Genomic DNA, 19,959 nt, shown 5'->3' on the forward strand with positions numbered 1-19,959 from the left:
CGGCTCTCGCGAGAGCGCGGCGCGGGTCCCGCGGGCGGGGCGTTGCCGTGGCGACGCGCGCCGCTGGGCCGCGGGGGCCTCTGTGAGGCGCGCGGCGGGCGGCGGTGCGGGGGCCGGGCCGCGCGGCGGGCGGGGGCGGGGGGCTCCCCTATGGGACTGTCCAAAAGCAAACCCAAGTCCAGGAGAGGTAAAGGGGCGCGGGCCCGCCGTCGGCGCGGGGCTGGGAGCCGCGGGGGCCTTCTCGGCCGGGAGCGCGCGGGGCCCCGAGCCGGCCGCAGCCCGAGCCGAGCGGGAGATCGCGGCTGACGGGCCGTGGTGCGTTGCAGGCGAGGCGGCCCGGGCGCGCGGCCCTCCCGGCGCGAGGACGAGGGGGAGGTCGACGGACAGGCGCTCCCCGGAGCCCGAGGAGCCTCCGACCCGGCCCGCGGAGAGCCCCCCGGGGAAGAAAGCGGCCGCCAAGGGAGCGCGGCCTTCTTCATCCGAAGTCCAAGGTAGGACGTGCCCGGCCCGCAGCCCGCGGACATCCCATTCCGCCGGGGTGGGACGCTCCCCGCGGGGCTCCAGGACGCGAGTCGTCGGGGGCTGCGGGGCGCGTCGTCGGGGGCTGCGGGGCGCGAGTCGTCGGGGGCTGCGGGGCGCGTCGTCGGGGGCTGCGGGGCGAGTCGTCGGGGGCTGCGGGGCGCGTCGTCGGGGGCTGCGGGGCGCGTCGTCGGGGGCTGCGGGGCGCGAGTCGTCGGGGGCTGCGGGGCGAGTCGTCGGGGGCTGCGGGGCGCGTCGTCGGGGGCTGCGGGGCGAGTCGTCGGGGGCTGCGGGGCGAGTCGTCGGGGGCTGCGGGGCGCGTCGTCGGGGGCTGCGGGGCGCGAGTCGTCGGGGGCTGCGGGGCGCGAGTCGTCGGGGGCTGCGGGGCGCGAGTCGTCGGGGGCTGCGGGGCGCGTCGTCGGGGGCTGCGGGGCGCGTCGTCGGGGGCTGCGGGGCGCGAGTCGTCGGGGGCTGCGGGGCGCGTCGTCGGGGGCTGCGGGGCGCGTCGTCGGGGGCTGCGGGGCGCGAGTCGTCGGGGGCTGCGGGGCGCGAGTCGTCGGGGGCTGCGGGGCGCGCCGCCGCACCGCGCACTCCCGCCCCGCGGCGCCCCGCAGCGGAAGCCGGGAAGGCCGCTTCGGTCCGGCGTTCAGCCGTGGACGTGCACGGCTGGCGGATGCAGAGACCGCGGCGTCGGGGGGCAGAGCGGTTAAACGGCTGCGCAGGTTGCTTCCCTTTATCCATTCGCTCTGCTAACGGCCGGGGTGCTAGACCCTTGCATGCGGGGGAGGGGAGGCCACAGGCCGCAGCCGGAATAAGAAGCCTTTGCTCCGTTTTGTCACGGGTGTTGCGCACGTGGAATTGTTAAACTCGTTTAAACGAGGAGGGGTGATGGGGTTTGTCCCTTGGAACAGGCTTCCCCAGAGTGGAGGCTGTTGGGGCAGTGGCAGGGGCCCTGTCCCAGGCCCAGGGCTGCAACGGAGCAGGAGCCAATGAGGCGCTGGCAGCAGGAATTCCAAAAGGATCCAGGATGTAGAACCAGCAGATCCTGCTGTTGGATGAGATGTGGGAGGTCCAGGGCGTGAGTGTCACTGACCTTGAGAACGGACAGTCAGCTGACGGGTTGATGTTGGGAGGAAGGCTGGCCTGGCGGGGAGAGAGGAGCTGGCATGGGCAGGCTCAGACGGAGACACCTGTGAGGCCATCAGGGGCAGGAAACCATTTGCAAGGAGGGTGTTGGGCTGGGGAGCAAGGCTTGCCTTCCGATCCTGATGCTCACCTTGGCCTAAGAGTGGAAGACTGCAGGAAGGGCCGGAGTCCTGGGAGAAGGTTGGGAGAATGCTACCAGTCTATCAGGAGCCTTCTGGCCGGAAGCCACCGAACAGCCAACAAGATGCGGCTTTCCTGGGCGCTTCAGTGTTCCCCAAGGAAAGGGTCGGAGGACGGCCCTCAGGGTGGCTTGCTCAGCAGCGGGCAGTGACGTCAAGGACTGTTTGAGCATACTTTTGTCACCCTCCGTACCTACGGTCCCCAGAGAGCTGGATCGCTCTCGGTGTCACATGTAGACAAGACAGCTGTCCCGTCCGTGGGAGGCTATTTTTCTTGGGAGCAGAACCTTCCCCTGCTGGATGTCACCTGCCCAGCATTGCTAGGATGGGCCCCAGGGTGAAAATTCTGAGGCTGGACCTCTGTCAGCAAGGGCAGGTGTGGGCAGGGGTGGGGAGAGACGCCAACGGTGTCTGTCACACCCTCAGTTCAGAGGGCGGAGAGAAGCTGGACATGGAGCTAGAGTGAGGATGGACTTGCAAGAAGGAAGGCGAAGAGCTTTCTCCGTGCGAGGAGACGTCTCAGCAGTGACGCAGAGCACGCCCCTGACACAGGCTGCACCGTGGACAAGCTCCCAGATCATAACATCCCACTGAAAGAAGCCAGATGGAAAGACCAAAGATACTATGGTGCCGTTTACATGAGATGTCCAGAAAAGGCAGATGTACATAAGGGGAAGCCTGGACTAAGGGTGGGAACAGAGATTAGCCACAAAGGGGCAGAAGAGATCTTCTGAAGGTGATGGGTATGTTCTTAAAACGGAGCAATGGTGTCCGGCTCTGAAAGTTTGCTAAAAATCATTGAGTGGTAGCTTTAAACAGGTGGAGCGTAAATTATAATGCAACGAAACTCTTAAAGAAGGTGATGAATAAAACAGTGTCTCAAAAGAAAAGAAAGAAAGAAGGTAAAATAGTCGACGGTATTCTGTGCTGCAAAGAGACTGAGTAAACCCAGGAAAGACTCCATGAATGAGGCGAGTCGCTGGTCTCGGTGGCCCTGCAAGGAGCACAAGCCAACAGTCAGAAGGGAAAAGAGACGCATGGTCTGCCGGGTAGAACATCTAAACTAGGGCAAGGGCGTCTTCTCTCACAGGTGTGTTTTAAAGCTGAAGAATTTCCCTATTAGGTTTGGAAAAGGCAGGATTTGGGGAAGCCAGAGTTTCCTTCAATTAACCAAGTACCAGAGATGAGGTCTGATTGTGGGTTTTAACTGTGGGAGCCCTGTGATGGGGGCATAGCATCTTGTCTTGCTGCTTATCTATATACTTAAAATACTGCATTACGAAGTCCGTATACAGACAGTAAAGAGATTAATACACCACAAATCTGCAATCAGCCAGTTCCAAAATACTAGAAATCCTATTTAAAAAAAAAAAAAGAGGGGTGTCTGAGTGGCTCAAGTCATTAAGCATCTGCCTTTGGCTCAGGTCATGATCCCAGGGTCCCGGGATTGAGCCCCGCATCAGGCTCCCTGCTCAGCAGGAAGCCTGCTTCTCCCTCTCCAACTCCCCCTGCTTGTGTTCCCTCTCTCACTGTCTCTCTCTCTGTCAAATAAATAAAATCTTTAAAAAAAAAAAAAAAGACCCTAATTTTTCTACAAATAAATGACATCATGGTGCAGGGGTGGCTCAGTCTGTTGAGCGTCTGACTCTTGATTTCAGTTCAGGTCATGATCTCAGGGTTCTGAGATCGAGCCCTGTGTTGGGCTCAGTGTTGGGTGTGGAGTCTGCTTAAGATTCTCTCTCTCCCAGGACACCTGGGTGGCTCAGTGGGTTAAGTCTCTGCCTTCGGCTCAGGTCATGATCTCAGGGTCCTGGGATCGAGCCCCGCATCGGGCTCCCTGCTCAGCGGGGAGCCTGCTTCCTCCTCTCTCTCTGCCTGCCTCTCTGCCTACTTGTGATCGCTGTCTGTCAAATAAATAAATAAAACCTTAAAAAAAAAAAAAGATTCTCTCTCTCCCTCTGCCCCTTCCTGTCCTCTAAAAAATTAAAAAATAAAAAATGGCATAAAAAAAGGAGGGTGTCCTCCTCAGCTTGGGCTGCTATAACAAAATAGGGGTAGCTTCAACAACAGACATTTATTTGTTAAAACCCTAAGGACTGAGGACCCCATACCCTGGGTACGATGAATGGTTTTCTGAGATGCTCCCTTCTTGCCCTGAAGAGAGGGGATCACGGTCTCTTCCTCCTACTGTAAGGACACTGATCCCATCACGGGGGCTCTACCCTCATGAACTCAACTCAGCCTGCTCACCTCTCAAAGGCCCCACCTCCAGATACCATCCCACTGGGGACAAGGCCTTCAACACGTGACTTTTGGGGGCATACAAACATTCAGTCCATAGCAGAGAGAGCTGTACAAGGAGATTTGAGTGACCTAGGTACCAAATATAGTGTGGGCCTGGGCTAAGTCATTCTTGAGATAACCAAATTAGATATTAGATAATAAGGAATCAACGGTAGTTTTCTTAGCTGTAACAAGGGTCTTGTGGTGATGCTCAATCCTTATTTGATAGAGATTGATATTGCATTATTTATGGCTAAAATTATGTCTGAGATTTGCTTGCAAATCTGAGACAGACAAAACAAGGTGACAGAATGTCAGTCAAAGCCGAGTGACACGCGTGCATACTCCCGACACTGTTCTATTTTCACGTTGTCTGAGTATTTCCATGCTTTAAGAGTAGAGTGTGCTTATTTGCAATAATTTTTTGAAAAAGAAGAGAAACTTGTGGGATATTTATCAGCTACTAGAAACATACTGAGCGAAAAAAGCCAAGTTCAAAAGGTCTCATGCTTGGGGTTAGTGAAGGCAGGGAGTGGGGAGCTGCAGGGGGAGAGGGTGTTGCTATCAAGGTATGGGGAGAGGGGGTCTTTGTAATGATCAAACAGTTCTGTATCTTGATCTTTGTGAAGTTTATATGGAATAAAATGGCAGAGAACACACCTTGTGCCGTAATCAGTGTCTTGTTTCATGGCCCTGTAGTCACAGAAGAGGTTACCATTGGGACCGCTAGCCAAACTGGGTGAGGGTCTATGGGGACTTCTCTGTACTTTTGCAACTTCCTGTGAATTTATAGCTTCAAAATTAAAAGTTTCAAAATGTATCAAAATTGGGGCGCCTGGCTGCTGCAGTTTGTAGTGTGACTCTTGGTCTCAGGGTTTTGAGTTTGAACCCCACGTTGAAGATAGAGGTTACTTAAAATCTTTTTAAAAAATCTTTTAAAAGGCTTTTTAAAAAATTTATAATAATTAATATAGTTCCAGTATAATACTAGATCAATGGGGGGTGCATGGGTGGCTCAGTCAGTTATGCATCTGACTTCAGCTCAGGTCATGATCCCAGGGTTCTGGGACTGAGCCCCATTTTGGGCTCCCTGCTCAGCAGGGAGTCTGCTTCTCCCTCTGCTCCTGGTTTCTTTGTCACTCTCAAATACATACATGTTTGTTTTTTTTTTTTAAAGATTTTATTTATTTATTTGACAGAGATCACAAGCAGACAGAGAGGCAGGCAGAGAGGGAGATAGAGGGAAGCAGGCTCCCTGCTGAGCAGAGAGCCCGATGCGGGACTCCATCCGAGGATCCTGAGATCATGACCTGAGCCGAAGGCAGCGGCTCAATCCACTGAGCCACCCAGGCGCCCCGACATACATGTTTTTTAAAAAGTGACTGCAAGGGGCGCTTAGGTGGCTCAGTGGGTTAAAGCCTTTGCCTTCGGCTCAGGTCATGATCCCGGGGACTGAGCCCCACATCAGGCTTTCTGCTTGGCGGGGAGCCTACTTCCCTCCTGACTCTCTGCCTACCTCTGCCTACTTGTCATCTCTGTCAAATAAAGTCTTTAAAAAAAAAAAAAAAGTGACTGCAAAAGGATATATTTTCGTATGTGTCCTCAGTAGGGACCATCCTTCTAAGCTTCAAGTAAAGATATTGCAAAGATATATTTGAAGGACTTGACTACATTGAGAAGTAAAACATCTCTCCAAACCCTCTATAAACAAATGGTAAAGTCAAAAGGTATTTGCAAACAGGAGTCAAAGTATACCACACAACAGATCAAGTGCCCTGACATACTATTGGTGGAAATGCCAATTTCCTTAAAGACGTCCAGTGATATGGGAGAGAAGATTTCAAGATCCCCACCCCAGTGAACAAGCCCTGTATGATCCCCTTCCCACCTGAATGCAGGCAGAGCCTGTGAAGGAGACAGGATGTCACTCCTGTGATGTGGTCAGCGATCCGTTGGTTCTGACTTAATCAAAATGAAGTTTATCCGGGGTGAGCTGGACCTAACTGGAGAAGCCTTTTACCTTTTTCTTAATTTATTTTTAAGACTTTTATTTATTTGATGGACACAGCGAGAGAGGGAACACAAGCAGAGGGAGAGGGAGAGGGAGACGCAGACCCCCCGCTGAGCAAGGAGCCTGATGTGGGGCTTAATGACTGAGCCACCCAGGCACCCCTGGAGAAACCTTTTTAAAAAAGGTAAAAGTGAGAATTTCACATGAAATTAAAAAAAAAAATAGTAACACACATACACATACACACAAAAAAGGTAAAAGTGCAGCGGTACCTGGGTGGCTCAATTAAGCATCTGACGATATCAGCTTGGGTAGTGATCTCAGGGTCCTGGGATGGAGCCTCAAGTAGGGCTCCGTCCTCAACAGGGAGTCTGCCTGAGGACTCTCTCACTGGTGCGCCCTTGCTCCCTCCCTCTCAAATAAGTAAATCTTTTTTTTTTTTTTTTAAAGGTAAAAGTGGGGTGTGCCTGAGTGTCTAAGCCGGTTAAGTGTCTGCCTTCGGCTCAGGTCATGATCCCGGGGTCCTGGGATTGAGCGCCATGTCAGGGTCCCTGCTCAGGTATTATTTCAATTTTAAAACAATTTTTTAAGTTGTCTTGATATGAAAAGAGCTGTGAGCAACCCCCTGCCAACAGTCAGCAACAAAGTAGGGACTTTAGTCCTTCACTCATAAAGAAATGACTTCTACCTAGCAACCTGAATGAGCTATTAAGGCCCCAGGTCCAGACGAGGGTGCTGCCTGGCTGAGGGCAGGATTGTTGGACTTTGGACCAACAGAAACTTGAATGATAAATGGATGTGCTGTTCTAAGGCAGCCACTAAGTTTGCAGTGATTTGTTCAGCAGTAACTGAAAATCAGTACACGTACTGATCTCAAGAACCCTAAAAAAATAGTTGTTCCCAAATGAAGTCTTAAAACTCTAAGATTAAAGAAGTCTTGTTTTGAACTAGAGAACCTCAAACTGTAAAGATGTTAGTTCTCAATCTATGGAATCAGTGACCACACTCACACACCACAGGTCTTTTGGGAACCGGAGGAAATCACTCTCAAGTCTACCCGGGAGAATAAAAATGTAAGAACATCCGGAACCTGGGAAATGGGCGGGGTGAGAAGGACTGATGCGAAGACGCCCCTACGGCGAGAGCCGAGCGGCCGAGCCGCGCCCCGCGATCCCGTGCGGGCTGTGTTCATGATGCCCGCACCGCACAGAGGACCTGGCAGACAGACAGAACCTTCTTCACTCTGATGCTGGGACAACTGACTTGACAACCAAGAAAACAACTTAGTATTTTTGCCTCAGTCTTTACTTGAATTCTACATGAATCCAAAAATTAAAGAGAGAGAGTAAAACTGTTAACAGTTTTTATAGGTCTGGTGCGGGGAACACCTTTTTTCACTGGAAAGGAAAGAAGGAAGGAAAAGAATCCTTCCATATGCAATTTTTGCTTGTGTGTTATGTTTTAAATCAAGTATCTGTTGCTTTTTAGTCTTAATATATAAAAGAATGTGTAAGTTAACATAAAAAATGAAACCCCCAATTTATTTTTTTTAAAAGATTTTATTTATTTATTTGACAGAGAGAGATCACAGGTAGGTAGAGAGGCAGGCAGAGAGAGAGGAGGAAGCAGGCTCCCCGCGGAGCAGAGAGCCCGATGTGGGACTCGATCCCAGGACCCTGAGATCATGACCTGAGCCGAAAGCAGCGGCTTAACCCACTGAGCCACCCAGGCACCCCGAAACCCCCAATTTAAATGCAAAATATGAAATGCAGGTTTTGACTGACTTATAAAAATAAAAAGGACACTCTCAGTGCCTAGTATATGCCATGGGCCATTCACTGGTAGTTAAAACAATCAAAGCTGGGGGTGTGGCCATGAAGACGGACAGAGTTCCCGCCCTGGCATCTCCCTCTACCAGCTGCCTTGAGCACATGACCTCTCAGTGCCCAGTTCCTTCATCTGCAAAACAGAGCTCATAAGAGGCCTTACTTCAGGAAGTGATGTGGCTTGGTATTCACAGTCCTTATTCTAGGCTCACCATGATGTCTGACTGAGAACTGCACCCCAGGCGGCCGAAGCATCAGACCCCAGGCGGCCGAGTTCACCAGGCATTTGAAGTGGGGCACAATGCACAGTGAAAAGCAACAGGATCAGCATGGTAGCATTTTTGGAACAGTTGTGTGATAGTGTGATTACTCGAACTCTACCTGAACACACCTGTGCAGAGAGCACTCTGTCGGGCTTTAACAGAGGCCTGAGCCTCCAACCTGGAGCCCTGTTGAGGGGTGGCTGGGAGATGCAGCAGGGAAGGCCTGAAAGCACTTCTGCTTAAGTATTTTGTAACTTTTGACAAACTTGGCATTTCACAAGTCCTATGCAATCCTTGTAAGCTTAAATTTAAAATGTTGTGGCTGATTCCAGAAATGTTACTTCTTGGGGCACCTGGGTGGCTAAGTCAGCTGAGCATCTGACGCTTGGTTTCAGCTCAGGTTGTGATCTTAGGGTCATGGGATTGACCCCATGTTGGGCTCTGTGCTCTGCAGGGAGTCTGCTTGAGAATTCCCTCCCTCTCCCTCTGCTCACACTTGCTCTCTAAAATAAATAAATGTGGGGCGCCTGGGTGGCTCAGTGGGTTAAAGCCTCTGCCTTCGGCTCAGGTCATGATCCCAGGGTCCTGGGATCGAGCCCCAATCGGGCTCTCTGCTCAGCGGGGAGCCTGCTTCCTCCTCCCTCTCTCTGTCTGCCTCTCTGCCTGCTTGTGATCTCTGCCTGTCAAATAAATAAAGTCTTTTAAAAAATAAATAAATAAATAAATTTTTTTTAAAAGGAGAAACGTTAATTATTCCACATTCATTGATAAGGTTCTATACAGAGAGGTGGTTTTTTTGGTTTTATTTTTAACCAGATTTAGAATCCTTTGGCAACTGTATCTGAACCTTCACCTCTGGGGCAGAACCTGCTGCTTCTTTTCTCTCTCTGTCCCCTTCCTTGTCTGTCCCAGAAGCTGGCTGGCAGCTCGGTCTCTCCACAGTGGATGGTGGAAGTGTGTCTCCCTTCTATTCCCTGAAAGAGTGTCTAGTATTCTCTACCCTCGCGCCTGACGTGTTCGCTGGTTAGAGCTCCGGAACGCTCACTCGCTGTTCAGGCTGCTTGTGACCTTGCCCTCCTTTTCCGGAACCAGACATCGAATTCTTTTGCTTTGGCCCTAACATAGGCATTGTCCGCCTTGTAGAAGAGCCTTTCCACAGACACGTTAAATACCTGGATGTTTTCTTCCTTCTAGAGAACCCTGATGGAAAGGTAAAGGCGAGCCAGAAGACAGTTGTCATTCCACAGATCATCATCACTAGAGCCTCAAGAGAGACTCTGACCAGCTACAGTTCCATCGGAAGCGACGAGCAGAGAACTATTAAGGAGCAGGTTGAATGGACGCCCTACTACCGACACAGAAACCCCAGTACCGTAGATGCCTATCATTTCCGAGAATAAACGAGCACTGAGTAGCTGGCATTGCTCACTGTGCTCGGAGTCTCAGCCATGATGGCAGAAGGGCCATCCTGCCCTTTGGGAAGCTGCAGTTGCCCCTTCCGTAAATGAGATTCCTCTCAGTGGCTAACTTGGTCTTACCTTCCCCAGAGCTGCCGGCAGCTTGGCAGAGGGCAAGAGGGACTCTGGCTCAGAGACCGAACTTCGTGGTGATCCATGAATTAGACGACCTCTGTTGTCACTGGCTATGCAGGGCGATGAACCAGCGGCAGGCAGCATCTCTCGCTCTTGCTGGGCAATTAAAACCCTTGCTGTCCACTTCTGAAGGGCGTGGTGCAAGGGCTCTGCAGTTGCAGCGAGTGGGATTGAAAGACCCGCGGATCCCCTTACCCAAGAATCCAACACTGCCACTGGATGCAGTCAGCAAGAGGTTCTTTATTGTTACGCAGGCGCCGGCGGGTGGTCAGCAGCTCCTGCTAGCTGAGCACACCCGGCTGGGCAAGGCTGGGCTGGTCCCGGGTTTTTATAGACAGGTACAAACAAGTTTTGGGTGGGGCGCAACTGATTGGTGGACAGGTAGAACTTTTGAAAAAGGCATAGTGGAGTTTGCTGGTTGGCTTTGGGGGACCCCCGCGCGAAGAGAGAGGCGGGAAGGGGGAACAGGCTGATTGGTTCTGAGGGCCCCCGCCGGAGGAGAGAGGCAGGGAGGGGGAACAGGAAGGGGGAAGGCAGGAATGCCATCATGGCGTCTCTATTATTTCTAGAAGCCAAGCGGTTACAGAAGGGCAAAAGAGCAATTAATAACCTAATTTACGCCTAAAAGCCAGCGGTTCACAGAAAAGCAAACAAGCGGTTAGTTATCCTATCTATCTTCTAGGAGCGGGGTCTTTCAGAATGTCCCCTGTACTTGGAAAATAGGCTGGCCTCTGGGGACTCACTTTCAAGGCATCAAGTCCCAGAAGGGCGAAGTGCAGTCACCAGGAGAGGCCCAAGAGCTCCTACCCCGACTCTAAGGTGACCCAGAGTATTGGACGATCCAGACGAAGAATGTGGAATTGGGGCAGGGGTCGGACCTGGCACTTCCAACTTCCGCGGGGCCTTGTGAGAGCTGCTGTGGGAGGAGGGGCGTTGAGCTGACAGCCTCCTGGGGTTGTGGCTCCCACGCGCCAGGGAGGGGCCTTTCAGGGACCCCTGCTGGCCTTCCACCCTCACCGGCTCCCGGAGTCCGAGGCCCCCCGTCTGGTACCCGTGGGCGCGCGCGTCGATCCTCGGACGGTGCGCAGGCTGCACGCTCCGTCCTTCCAGTCGGAGGCAGTGCTCCGTGCCCCGTTCTCAGCCCCCCTGTTTGTACTTCGGGACACGTTTCCCGGCCTGAGCCGCGGCCGAATGCTGTGCGGGAAGCCGAGATCCGACTCGGCGGGGTCCGCCGTCCCGAGCACCGCGAGCGGCAACGTGCGGACGTCCCGGACTCTGGGCCCGCGAGCGAACCCGAAGACGGCGGGAGCGCAGGGGCGACAGGTCGGAACCAGGGATTCTAGGGGTGGACTCCCCCGGCACCACGAACGCCCCGCCGCCGCCCAGCTCCCGCCCCCGCTCGCTCGCGCCCCCTCCCCGCGCCCCCTCCCCGCGCCCGGCCTCCAGCATCGCCCGCCTCGTCGGCCCGCCCGGGCCCGCAGGCGCTCCACCCGCACCAGCCCGGAGCGCGGAGTCCGGGCCGCCCTCGCCCACCGGCCTCCTCCTCCGGCGGCCGTTCCTCCGCGGCCCGCGCCGAAGACCGAGACGAGGCGGGAACCTCGGGAGCGCGAGCGGCCCGCCAGGACGGAGGCCCTCCGGGGTCTTGAGAGGGGACCCGGTCACCGTCGCCCGGGGAAACGCCCCGGAAGTGCGTCCCACGCCGGCGCCGAAGAATCCCGTCCGCGCCTGCGCACCCGGGCGGTGGGGGGCGGCGGTGGGGGGCGGCGGCGGCGCTCGGCATGGGGGACGCGGAGTCCGAGCCGGAGCAGATCCGTCTGAAGTGTATCCGTAAGGAGGGCTTCTTCACGGTGCCTCCGGAGCACAGGGTGCGTCGGGGGCCGCTCGGGGCGCTCTGCCGGCGGCAGGCCGGGCCTGGAACCCCTGGGGCTCCTGAGTGTCGCGCTAAGGCGTGGAGGTTTCCGACGCGGGCGCGAACGACCGTCCCAGAGCTCCTGGCGGGGCCGAGGGGCTCCGGGGCTGGGGGGGCTCCGGGGCTGGGGGGGCTCCGGGGCTGGGGGGGCTCCGGGGCTGGGGGGGCTCCGGGGCTGGGGGGCCGAGGGGCTCCGGGGCTGCGGGACTGGGGAGCCGAGGGGCCGGGGCCGAGGGCGACCCCGCGGCTGTCCCGTGGCCAGCTGCCTGTGAAGACCGGGCTCTGGGCTCTGGGGGGTTTGGTCGGGGGTCTGGGGTCGACTTGGCCGCCTGCTCTCCTGGTGCGCTGTGAATGGGCCGGGCCGCGCCCCGCCTGGGAGCCGGCCGCTTCCGTGGCGCAGGGGACTGTCCCAGCAGGAGCTGTGTTAGGGCTAGAAGCAAACGCTCATCACAGGCCGAAGTTGTGCGGGGAGCTCTAACCCGTGCTGTAACGGTCAACAGTGCCAGCCTCCGATTCCCGGTGTGGCTGCAAGCGGAGCGGCTGTTACAGCACGACCTAGAGCTTCCAAAAGCAGCGGGGGCGGCGGCATGAAGCCGCGGGGAGGCTGGTGTGCAGCACACGGATAAGGGTTTGGAAGCTTCGCACGTGGGTGCCTTGAAGAGCCTCCTTTGGACAAAAGAAGCATTTTTTCCTAGATAAAGTATCTTATTTGCTGCTTGAACGTAGCAGACAGAAGGCAAAGTGGCCAGTGGACAGGCCTCTGCATACGGCCCTGGCGTGTGGTCCGGTCAGCGGCGGTTACAGGGCGGGGAGAGTGAAGCTTGGGGGTATGGAGTCGGCGTTGGAGCTCTGGGGGCTGGGCCGGGCTGTACCTGGCGTTCTGAGAGGCGGGTCAGGGTCACCAACGCTCGGTGGCGTTCTTCAGGCCATGGTGCATCCCCCCACATGCAGCAGGTGCCCACTGCATTCCCAGGACCGCGGGGCCTGATGGGAGCCCAGACACCCAGAGGAGCACCCCGGCGTGGCGCTTCGGGCTGCGGAAATAGCAGGACTTCAGAGGAAGAATTGTGTCCAGCTTGGGGGCAGCTTGCAGGACGTTCTGCTGGGCTGGTCCGTGGGACTAGGATTCTGACGTGCAGAGAGGCAGGGAAGCCTGGCGTGCCAACATAGAATGTCGGGGCAGCGCCACAGAGATGAGAAACAGCGCGACTCGGCCCCGCCAGGAGTCCTCCGGGAGAGAATGTGGGGAAGAACTGGGCGAGAGGAGCCCAAAGCCCCCTCGGGGAGGCGCTCGGTGCCAGTGGTTCCGACCTGTCCCCCGAGTGGTAGGACGGAATGAGATGGAGGCTGATGACGGAGAAGGCCGGAGGGGCTGCGGGAATGGGAGCTTTGCTGCATGCGCTTCTAGCCAAGGGGACATGCCTGTCCAGTCCGTAGGCAAGCGTCCCTCGTCACGCAGGCGTGTTAGCATACGGGCCTTCTGCTAGGAGTGCAGCCCCAGAAGCAGTGGCTCGAGTGTGGGCTTGAGGGGAGCCTGGGTGGCTCAGTCAGTCAAGCGTCCAGCCTTCTTTTTTAAAGATTTTAATTTGGGCGGGGTGGACCATGAGCAGGGGCGGGGCAGGGGCAGAAGGAGAAGCAGGCTCCCCACTGAACAGGAAGCCCGATGTGGGGCTCGATCCCAGAACCCTGGGATCAGGACCTGAGCTGAAGGCAGATGCTTCACCGACGGAGCCCCCCAGGCGCCCTGAGTATTCAGGCTCTGTGCTGGCCTGGAGCTGGCTCAGAATTCTCCCATTTTTCTCTCCCCTAACATCCAGGGAGAGGGAGCTATTTTCCACAAGGTAGGGCCAGGCACTCGCTATCTGTCTTGTAGATCTACCTGCACTTGGTCCAAATCCCACCTGCTTCCGAGATGGAAAGGAGTGGGCGGCCGACTTCCTTTGATCAGGAAGTCCCTTCCTCGAAGCCCTTGTCCTCTCTGCTCACATCCCGTTGGCCAAAGTGGACTGAAACGGACTTGCCTAGCTGCAAAATACAATGGTGGGAAATACCCCCACCGGCTGGGTAGCCACGTGCCCCCGGGCTGTTCCCTAACTCAGAGGAAGAAGTACTGTTGGGTGTTGGGGTCAGTTAGTCTCTGCCACAGAAGCGTTTCCACTGCGTTTGGTGGAAGCTTTGTCCATCTCTGGAGCATAATTCAGACTGGTGCTGCTCAGTTTTTTCTGACGGTGGAAATGTTTCTTTCTGTGGACTCTTGATCTTGTGGGGGGATGTGAATTAGAGCCCTACGTTGGGTGTGGACCCTACTTAGAAAAAAAAGAAGAAGAAATGTTGCTTTCTGACTTGTCCAGGATGGTTACCATGAGCCATGTGGCACCGAGGAGCACGACACACATGGCAGCTGAGGAAATGAAATTTTCCTGTTAATTCTTGCTAGCCAGATGTGGCCAGCGGTTGCCGTTTGCGGACAGCATACGTCTGGGCCGTGGGACCGGAAGGGAAAAGGCTGTGTGGTAGAGCCCGAGTGTCTGCTGGCCCGGTAGCATCTTGCCTCTTTTCTCACCTGAGCGCCCAAGGGTGTGGCTCTCTTAGTTTGGTGAGCAGAGGACAAGTGAGCGCCTCGGTTAGGGTTAAGTGTTCAGTATCCTTCTCTAGTTGTTCCTTTAGCTGCCCAAGCCCTGCCCTGCCGGCCCCTGTCTTTCAGCTGGGACGGTGTCGGAGCGTGAAGGAGTTTGAGAAGCTGAACCGCATCGGGGAAGGCACCTATGGCATTGTGTGTAAGTGGCCAAGATGGGCGTCCTTGGGCGCAGGGGACTGTCCCAGCAGGAGCTGTGTTAGGGCTAGAAGCAAACGCTCATCACAGGGCCGAAGTTGTGCGGGGAGCTCTAACCCGTGCTGTAACGGTCACCAGTGCCAGCCTCCGATTCCCGGTGTGGCTGCAAGCGGAGCGGACTGTTACAGCACGACCTAGAGCTTCCAAAAGCAGCGGGGGCGGCGGCATGAAGCCGCGGGGAGGCTGCTGTGCAGCACACAGATAAGGATTTGGAAGCTTCGCACGTGGGTGCCTTGAAGAGCCTCCTTTGGACAAAAGAAGCATTTTTTCCTAGATAAAGTATCTTATTTGCTGCTTGAACGTAGCAGACAGAAGGCAAAGTGGTGACCTCCATCCTGACTCTAAGGAGGAAAACTTGGAGGAAGCTCCTTGGAACTAGCACCCTGTACCCAGCTGTACCCAGCTCAGGGGAGAGGACTCCGCAGAGAGCATGTGTGTACTGGGGCTGGCAGTGCGGCTTGCACGGTTGGGACCTAGTGTCCCTGGACATGCAGTTACCAAGAAGAAGAGAATGGGGAACCCCCAGAGTTCCCAACGAGGCCCCTGTGTGGCATAAGGGTGTGTGGTGCGGGATCAAGTAAGATTTCATCATGGATGAGCTTTCGTTCCAGATCGGGCCCGGGACACCCAGACGGACGAGATTGTTGCCCTGAAGAAGGTTCGGATGGACAAGGAGAAGGATGGTGAGCCCACGTGGGAGGGGCAGAAAGGCGCCAGCTCTCCGAGGCTGACCTCTGGCCTGAGCGCCTCATTTTGAGAGCCACTACGTTAGGGTTAAAGGGGTCCTGTTTCTGGGAGGCTGGCCTCCTGTTTCAGGCTGGCCTGGCCTCTCCTGTCCTTCCCGGCCCCTTGCCCCCACCGCCGTGTTCCAGGCCTTAGCTCCCCCGCAGCTCGCCTTCCCCCTCCGTGTGGTGGCGGCCCTACCTTCTGTCTCTGCCCTCACCCCTCCACCCAGCCCTCCCTGCCTCAGCCCTGTGCTCCACACACCCCTGATTTCTACCCCCCAGCACCTTTCTGGCTGCCTCTGCTGGCAGGGCCTGGCTGGGCTCCGTGTGGACCCGTGTCCTGTTGAGTGGTCAGTACAGAGGGATGCTGTCTCACATGACTGACTGAAGGAAGAGTTAAAGGTTCATGTTCAGGTGGTCTTGATTGTCTCTGAGGTTGTGGGCAGAGCCCTGCTCGGGAGGGGCTGCAGCTCACTGAGGAGGCTCTCTGGCTGCAGGGGTCCCCATCAGCAGCCTTCGAGAGATCACCCTGCTCCTGCGCCTTCGCCATCCGAATATCGTGGAGCTGAAGGAAGTGGTTGTGGGGAACCACCTGGAAAGGTAGGCGGTCTGCTGGTCCTCTGCACTGGGCCCTGCCGAGCCTGCCCTGCCCGTCTCCTCCCTGTGCGCCATCCACACGAGATTCATGCCTCCTGCAACCCCTTTGGCCTGCCTGGGAGGATGTGAGGGGTGCTCTGTGTCTTCCCCTTTTCTTGCAGCATCTTTCTGGTGATGGGTTATTGTGAGCAAGACCTGGCCAGCCTTCTGGAGAACATGCCGACACCCTTCTCTGAGGCCCAGGTGCGAGGCCGGAGGGCCTGGAGTGGAGGCATCGATCGTCCCAGCTACCTTGTGGCACATTTAACTGATGCCTCCTGCTTTTTGAGTAGGTCAAGTGCATTGTGCTGCAAGTGCTCCGAGGCCTCCAGTACCTGCATCAGAACTTCATCATCCACAGGTAGGAGGGGCCCCAGGTGGGGAGGAGCGGCAGGAGTCAGGAGGGTGGGGCCCGATGGGACGCGTGTCTGGAGGGCAGGTTTGTGGCCCATGGGAAGCGAGACACCCAGTCCTGGCCCCTGGAGAGGAAATGACCCGGCCTCAGTGCAGTTCTGTAAATGTTCCTTGGGGCAAGATCCAGGCTTTCCCCCCAGGGGAGCTGACGATGGGTGCATAGTCAAAGCTATGAGAAATCCTGCAGTGGACAGATCCCTCCTGGAGTCTCGTCACACAGACCAGGACAGTAGGGGGCCTTCCAGGCTCAGGGCAGGACTGTGCAAGCAGCAGCTTCTTGTGTCTTGCGGCAGCTTGTACAGCCCTGGGTGGGGAACGGGCACAGGACTGGGTGTCAGGCCCGAGACAGGTCCTGAGAGCTGGTCCTCCAGCTGCACGTTGGCCTTAAGTGCTCACCGTCCCCGTGTTTACCAAGTTCCAACAGGGGACGTATAGGACAATATTCTGAGTCTGCCCGTGATGGTGACAACCCAGGTGCCTGTGGGGCTCATGTCCTGGGGATCACTGATGTTCGGTTTCTGTCCCAGGGACCTGAAGGTGTCCAACTTACTCATGACCGATAAGGGCTGTGTGAAGACAGGTGGGTGCTGGGTGCCGGCGCTGTGGCCGGTGTCTGTGGGAGGCTACCTGGAGCGGGGAGCAGGTCAGTGCTTGCCAGTCCCCTGAGGGCAAAGAGCTGGTTCGCACACGGAAGCTCCTTAGCGCGCACACGCCACCATCCCCCCCCCACCCCGCCGGGTGACACTGCCTCTCCTGCCTCTCTGCCTTTGTCACAGCGGATTTCGGCCTGGCCCGGGCCTATGGCATCCCAGTGAAGCCGATGACCCCCAAGGTGGTCACGCTCTGGTGAGTCCCTCAGGATGAGCGTGTGTGGTGGAGGCAGTTTTGGGGGCGATCGTGCTGAAGCAGCACAAGGATCCTGAGGGCTGTGGAGCCTCAGACGGCCGCCCACACTCAGGCTGGCTTGAGGATAACTTCCCGAGACAGCGGGGCTCTCGGGGGGACACGACATCGCGGCAGAGTGGGAGGGCCCTGCCTGGTTCTGAGCCCTGTCCGGCTTCTGTCTTTGGAATGGGGGGGTTTGCGCAGCTGACTGTTGTTTTTTCTCATGTGCTTTTAAGAAGCACAGACCCGGGTTGTCGTTAACAATAGAGTGTTGGGACGCCTGGGTGGCTCAGTTGGTTGGACGACTGCCTTCGGCTCAGGTCATGATCCCGGAGTCCCGGGATCGAGTCCCGCATCGGACTCCCAGCTCCATGGGGAGTCTGCTTCTCCCTCTGACCTTCTCCTCGCTCATGCTCGCTCTCGCTCTCTCTCTCTCAAGTAAATAAATAAAATCTTAAAAAAAAAACAAAAAACAATAGAGTGTTGAAGCCCTCTGTCTCGCACCATGCGGCAGCCAGCTCTGTCCCCGCACTGGGCTGACGTAGACCTGGAGGAGCCGCCCAGCGAAGCTGTTGGTACCGGGCGCGTCGCCCCCATTGGTGGGCTGAGAGAATGAGGCGGTCTGAGCTGGGGTTGGCCGTCCGGAGCCCCGGCTGCCTCAGGCTGTCAGGAAGGCTGGTGGAGGCCCAGGCTTGACTGCAGGGGACAAGGGGGAGTGCTTGTGTTTGTAGGTACCGAGCCCCCGAACTGCTTTTGGGAACCACCACGCAGACCACCAGCATCGACATGTGGTGAGATGTGAGCGTGTCTCCCGGGGCCTGGGGGACGGACTGGGGTGGGTCCCACGGGCGCTGGCAGGGGCAGGGCTGGGGTCTTTGCCAGCCTCCCAGCGCCCGGAGGAGGGGGAGGGCTGAAGCCTGGGATCCCAAGAGGAAGCATGAGAACGTAGCTTCCACAGAAGAAAGGCCCTGCCCTCATGGTCACCCAGAGGGGCCATTTGGGACGGGGTTGCGTCCCATCGTGACCTCCTCCCAAGCTCCACCCGGTCCTGACCCAGCCCTTGGCCTCAGTAGAGGTGCATGAGGTAAGGCCTGCTGTCCTCTGCAGGGCCATGGGCTGCATCCTGGCCGAGCTGCTGGCCCACAAGCCCCTTCTCCCCGGCACGTCCGAGATCCACCAGGTGGACCTGATTGTGCAGCTGCTGGGCACGCCCAGTGAGAACATCTGGCCAGTGAGTGCCTGGCCTCTGCTCTCACCTGCCCCCCTGCCCGGGTCAGCCCCATGCTCAGCTCCTGGTCCCTGCAGGGGTTTTCCAGGCTGCCCCTGGTGGGTCAGTACAGCCTGAGGAAGCAGCCGTACAACAACCTCAAACACAAGTTCCCGTGGCTCTCGGAGGCTGGCCTGCGCCTGCTCAACTTCCTCTTCATGTACGACCCCAAGAAAAGGTGCTGACCTGACCTGTGGTTAGGAATGGGGACCCCTCCACCTCGAGCCCTCGGGAGGGGTTTTCAGAACTCCGGCCGTGCTGCCACAGAGATGCCCCCTCCCCAGACACAGACACACAGACATGGAGGACCAGGCCCCCAGTTCGGGTGGTCCTGCCCACCCAGGTCATGGAGTCCGTTCTGGGTTTCTCATCTGTTTCTGGGCCCCAGACCCCTGCTGGCCACTTGCCTTTTATGCCGGAGGCTGTGGAGCTGGGTGGGTATGAGGAAACCAGCCTCAGTGGCAGCCGCGGTTCTGTTGACATGGAGGCCTTCTCTGCAGGGCAACGGCCAGTGATGGCTTGGAGAGCTCGTACTTCAAGGAGAAGCCCCTGCGTGAGTCTCCCACATAGCCCCCGACCTCCACTGATCCCCACAGGGGCTTCTCTTGTGGCCCTTTCTGTCTGGGGTGGGTGTATTGGGGCACAGCCTCACTCGGCTCCTCGAGCCCCTGAGGGGTGGTGCGGCAGACCCCGGGCGGGCAGGGGCTGTGTGCTGAGGCCCATGTGGGTGCTCTTTGGCCACAGAGACTGTTCCCTGAGGGGAGTGGAGGGAAAGGGGACCCCAGGGTTCATCACAGATGCACAGTGGGGTTCTCAGACCCAAACGCACTCCTCCCCGCAGCCTGTGAGCCGGAGCTCATGCCTACCTTCCCCCACCACCGCAACAAGCGGGCCGTCCCGGCCACGTCTGAGGGTCAGGGCAAGCGCTGTAAGCCGTGACAGGTGGGGCCCCTCTGCTCGGCCGGCACGACCGTGGTGCCCAGCGGTGAACAGCAGTCAAACGGGGAGGCCTCTGCCGTCCAGGCTCACGGGGCTGCTGGAATCCAGCCCCTCCAGCGGGTGGAGACCAGCACGCTGCTCCAGCTGATCATACCCCTTCCCCAGAAGAATGGGGAGTGGATGTGGGTGGATGTGCCCTGAAGGGGCGGGTCGCTCCTGGACACCTGTTGCCATGGCCTCAGCTGGTAAAAGCTCAGGACCCTCCCTTCCCAGAAGGAAACATCTGCTGGGCCCGATTCAGTGGCTGTTGCTGGCTTGGGATGCAGAGACCCTGCATGGTTGCTGATCACCAGGATCTGTCCGGGGAAGGGCAGAGAGCTGGCGCACTCAGAATGGGAAGGAGAGATCAGGTGTGGGTCATATCCCACCTGATAGGTTGTCCCTGTCCCCACACTGAGGCCCAGAGGGGAAGGGGCACAAGCTGGTGCTAACAGGAACTCCAAGAGATAAAAGGTTTTCTTACAGGCATGAG

At 57.1% G+C, this 19,959-nt stretch overlaps 2 protein-coding genes across 7 annotated transcripts; both read left to right on the plus strand.

Annotated features, from left to right (window-relative positions):
• The first annotated feature begins 140 nt into the window (after positions 1-140).
• Positions 141-9,648, plus strand: SPATA33 (spermatogenesis associated 33). The gene is made up of 3 exons (XM_045076498.1): positions 141-187; positions 327-491; positions 9,422-9,648. The coding sequence occupies exons 1-3, from the start codon at positions 151-153 to the stop codon at positions 9,625-9,627; spliced, it is 408 nt and encodes a 135-aa protein (XP_044932433.1). The 5' UTR covers positions 141-150; the 3' UTR covers positions 9,628-9,648.
• CDK10 (cyclin dependent kinase 10) lies at positions 371-19,955 on the plus strand. 6 transcript variants are annotated; one of them, XM_045076492.1, is made up of 14 exons: positions 11,630-11,646; positions 14,433-14,505; positions 14,836-14,993; positions 15,173-15,244; positions 15,784-15,886; positions 16,045-16,126; positions 16,216-16,283; positions 16,864-16,916; positions 17,113-17,182; positions 17,953-18,012; positions 18,329-18,452; positions 18,527-18,666; positions 18,989-19,041; positions 19,330-19,955. In XM_045076492.1, exons 4-14 carry the CDS (start codon positions 15,226-15,228, stop codon positions 19,425-19,427), a joined length of 870 nt encoding a protein of 289 aa, XP_044932427.1. In that variant the 5' UTR covers positions 11,630-11,646; positions 14,433-14,505; positions 14,836-14,993; positions 15,173-15,225; the 3' UTR covers positions 19,428-19,955. The 6 variants fall into 6 exon arrangements, with proteins under 6 accessions (XP_044932429.1, XP_044932425.1, XP_044932426.1 ...); XM_045076494.1 differs by lacking the exons at positions 11,630-11,646; positions 14,836-14,993 and adding an exon at positions 371-491; XM_045076490.1 differs by lacking the exon at positions 14,836-14,993 and having other exon boundaries at positions 11,477-11,684.
• The last annotated feature ends 4 nt before the right edge of the window (positions 19,956-19,959 follow it).

This window comes from Mustela putorius, unplaced genomic scaffold, assembly GCF_011764305.1.
Source record: "Mustela putorius furo isolate JIRA1106 unplaced genomic scaffold, ASM1176430v1.1 tig00000174_pilon_pilon_pilon, whole genome shotgun sequence".
NCBI classification, from domain to species: Eukaryota; Metazoa; Chordata; class Mammalia; order Carnivora; family Mustelidae; genus Mustela; species Mustela putorius.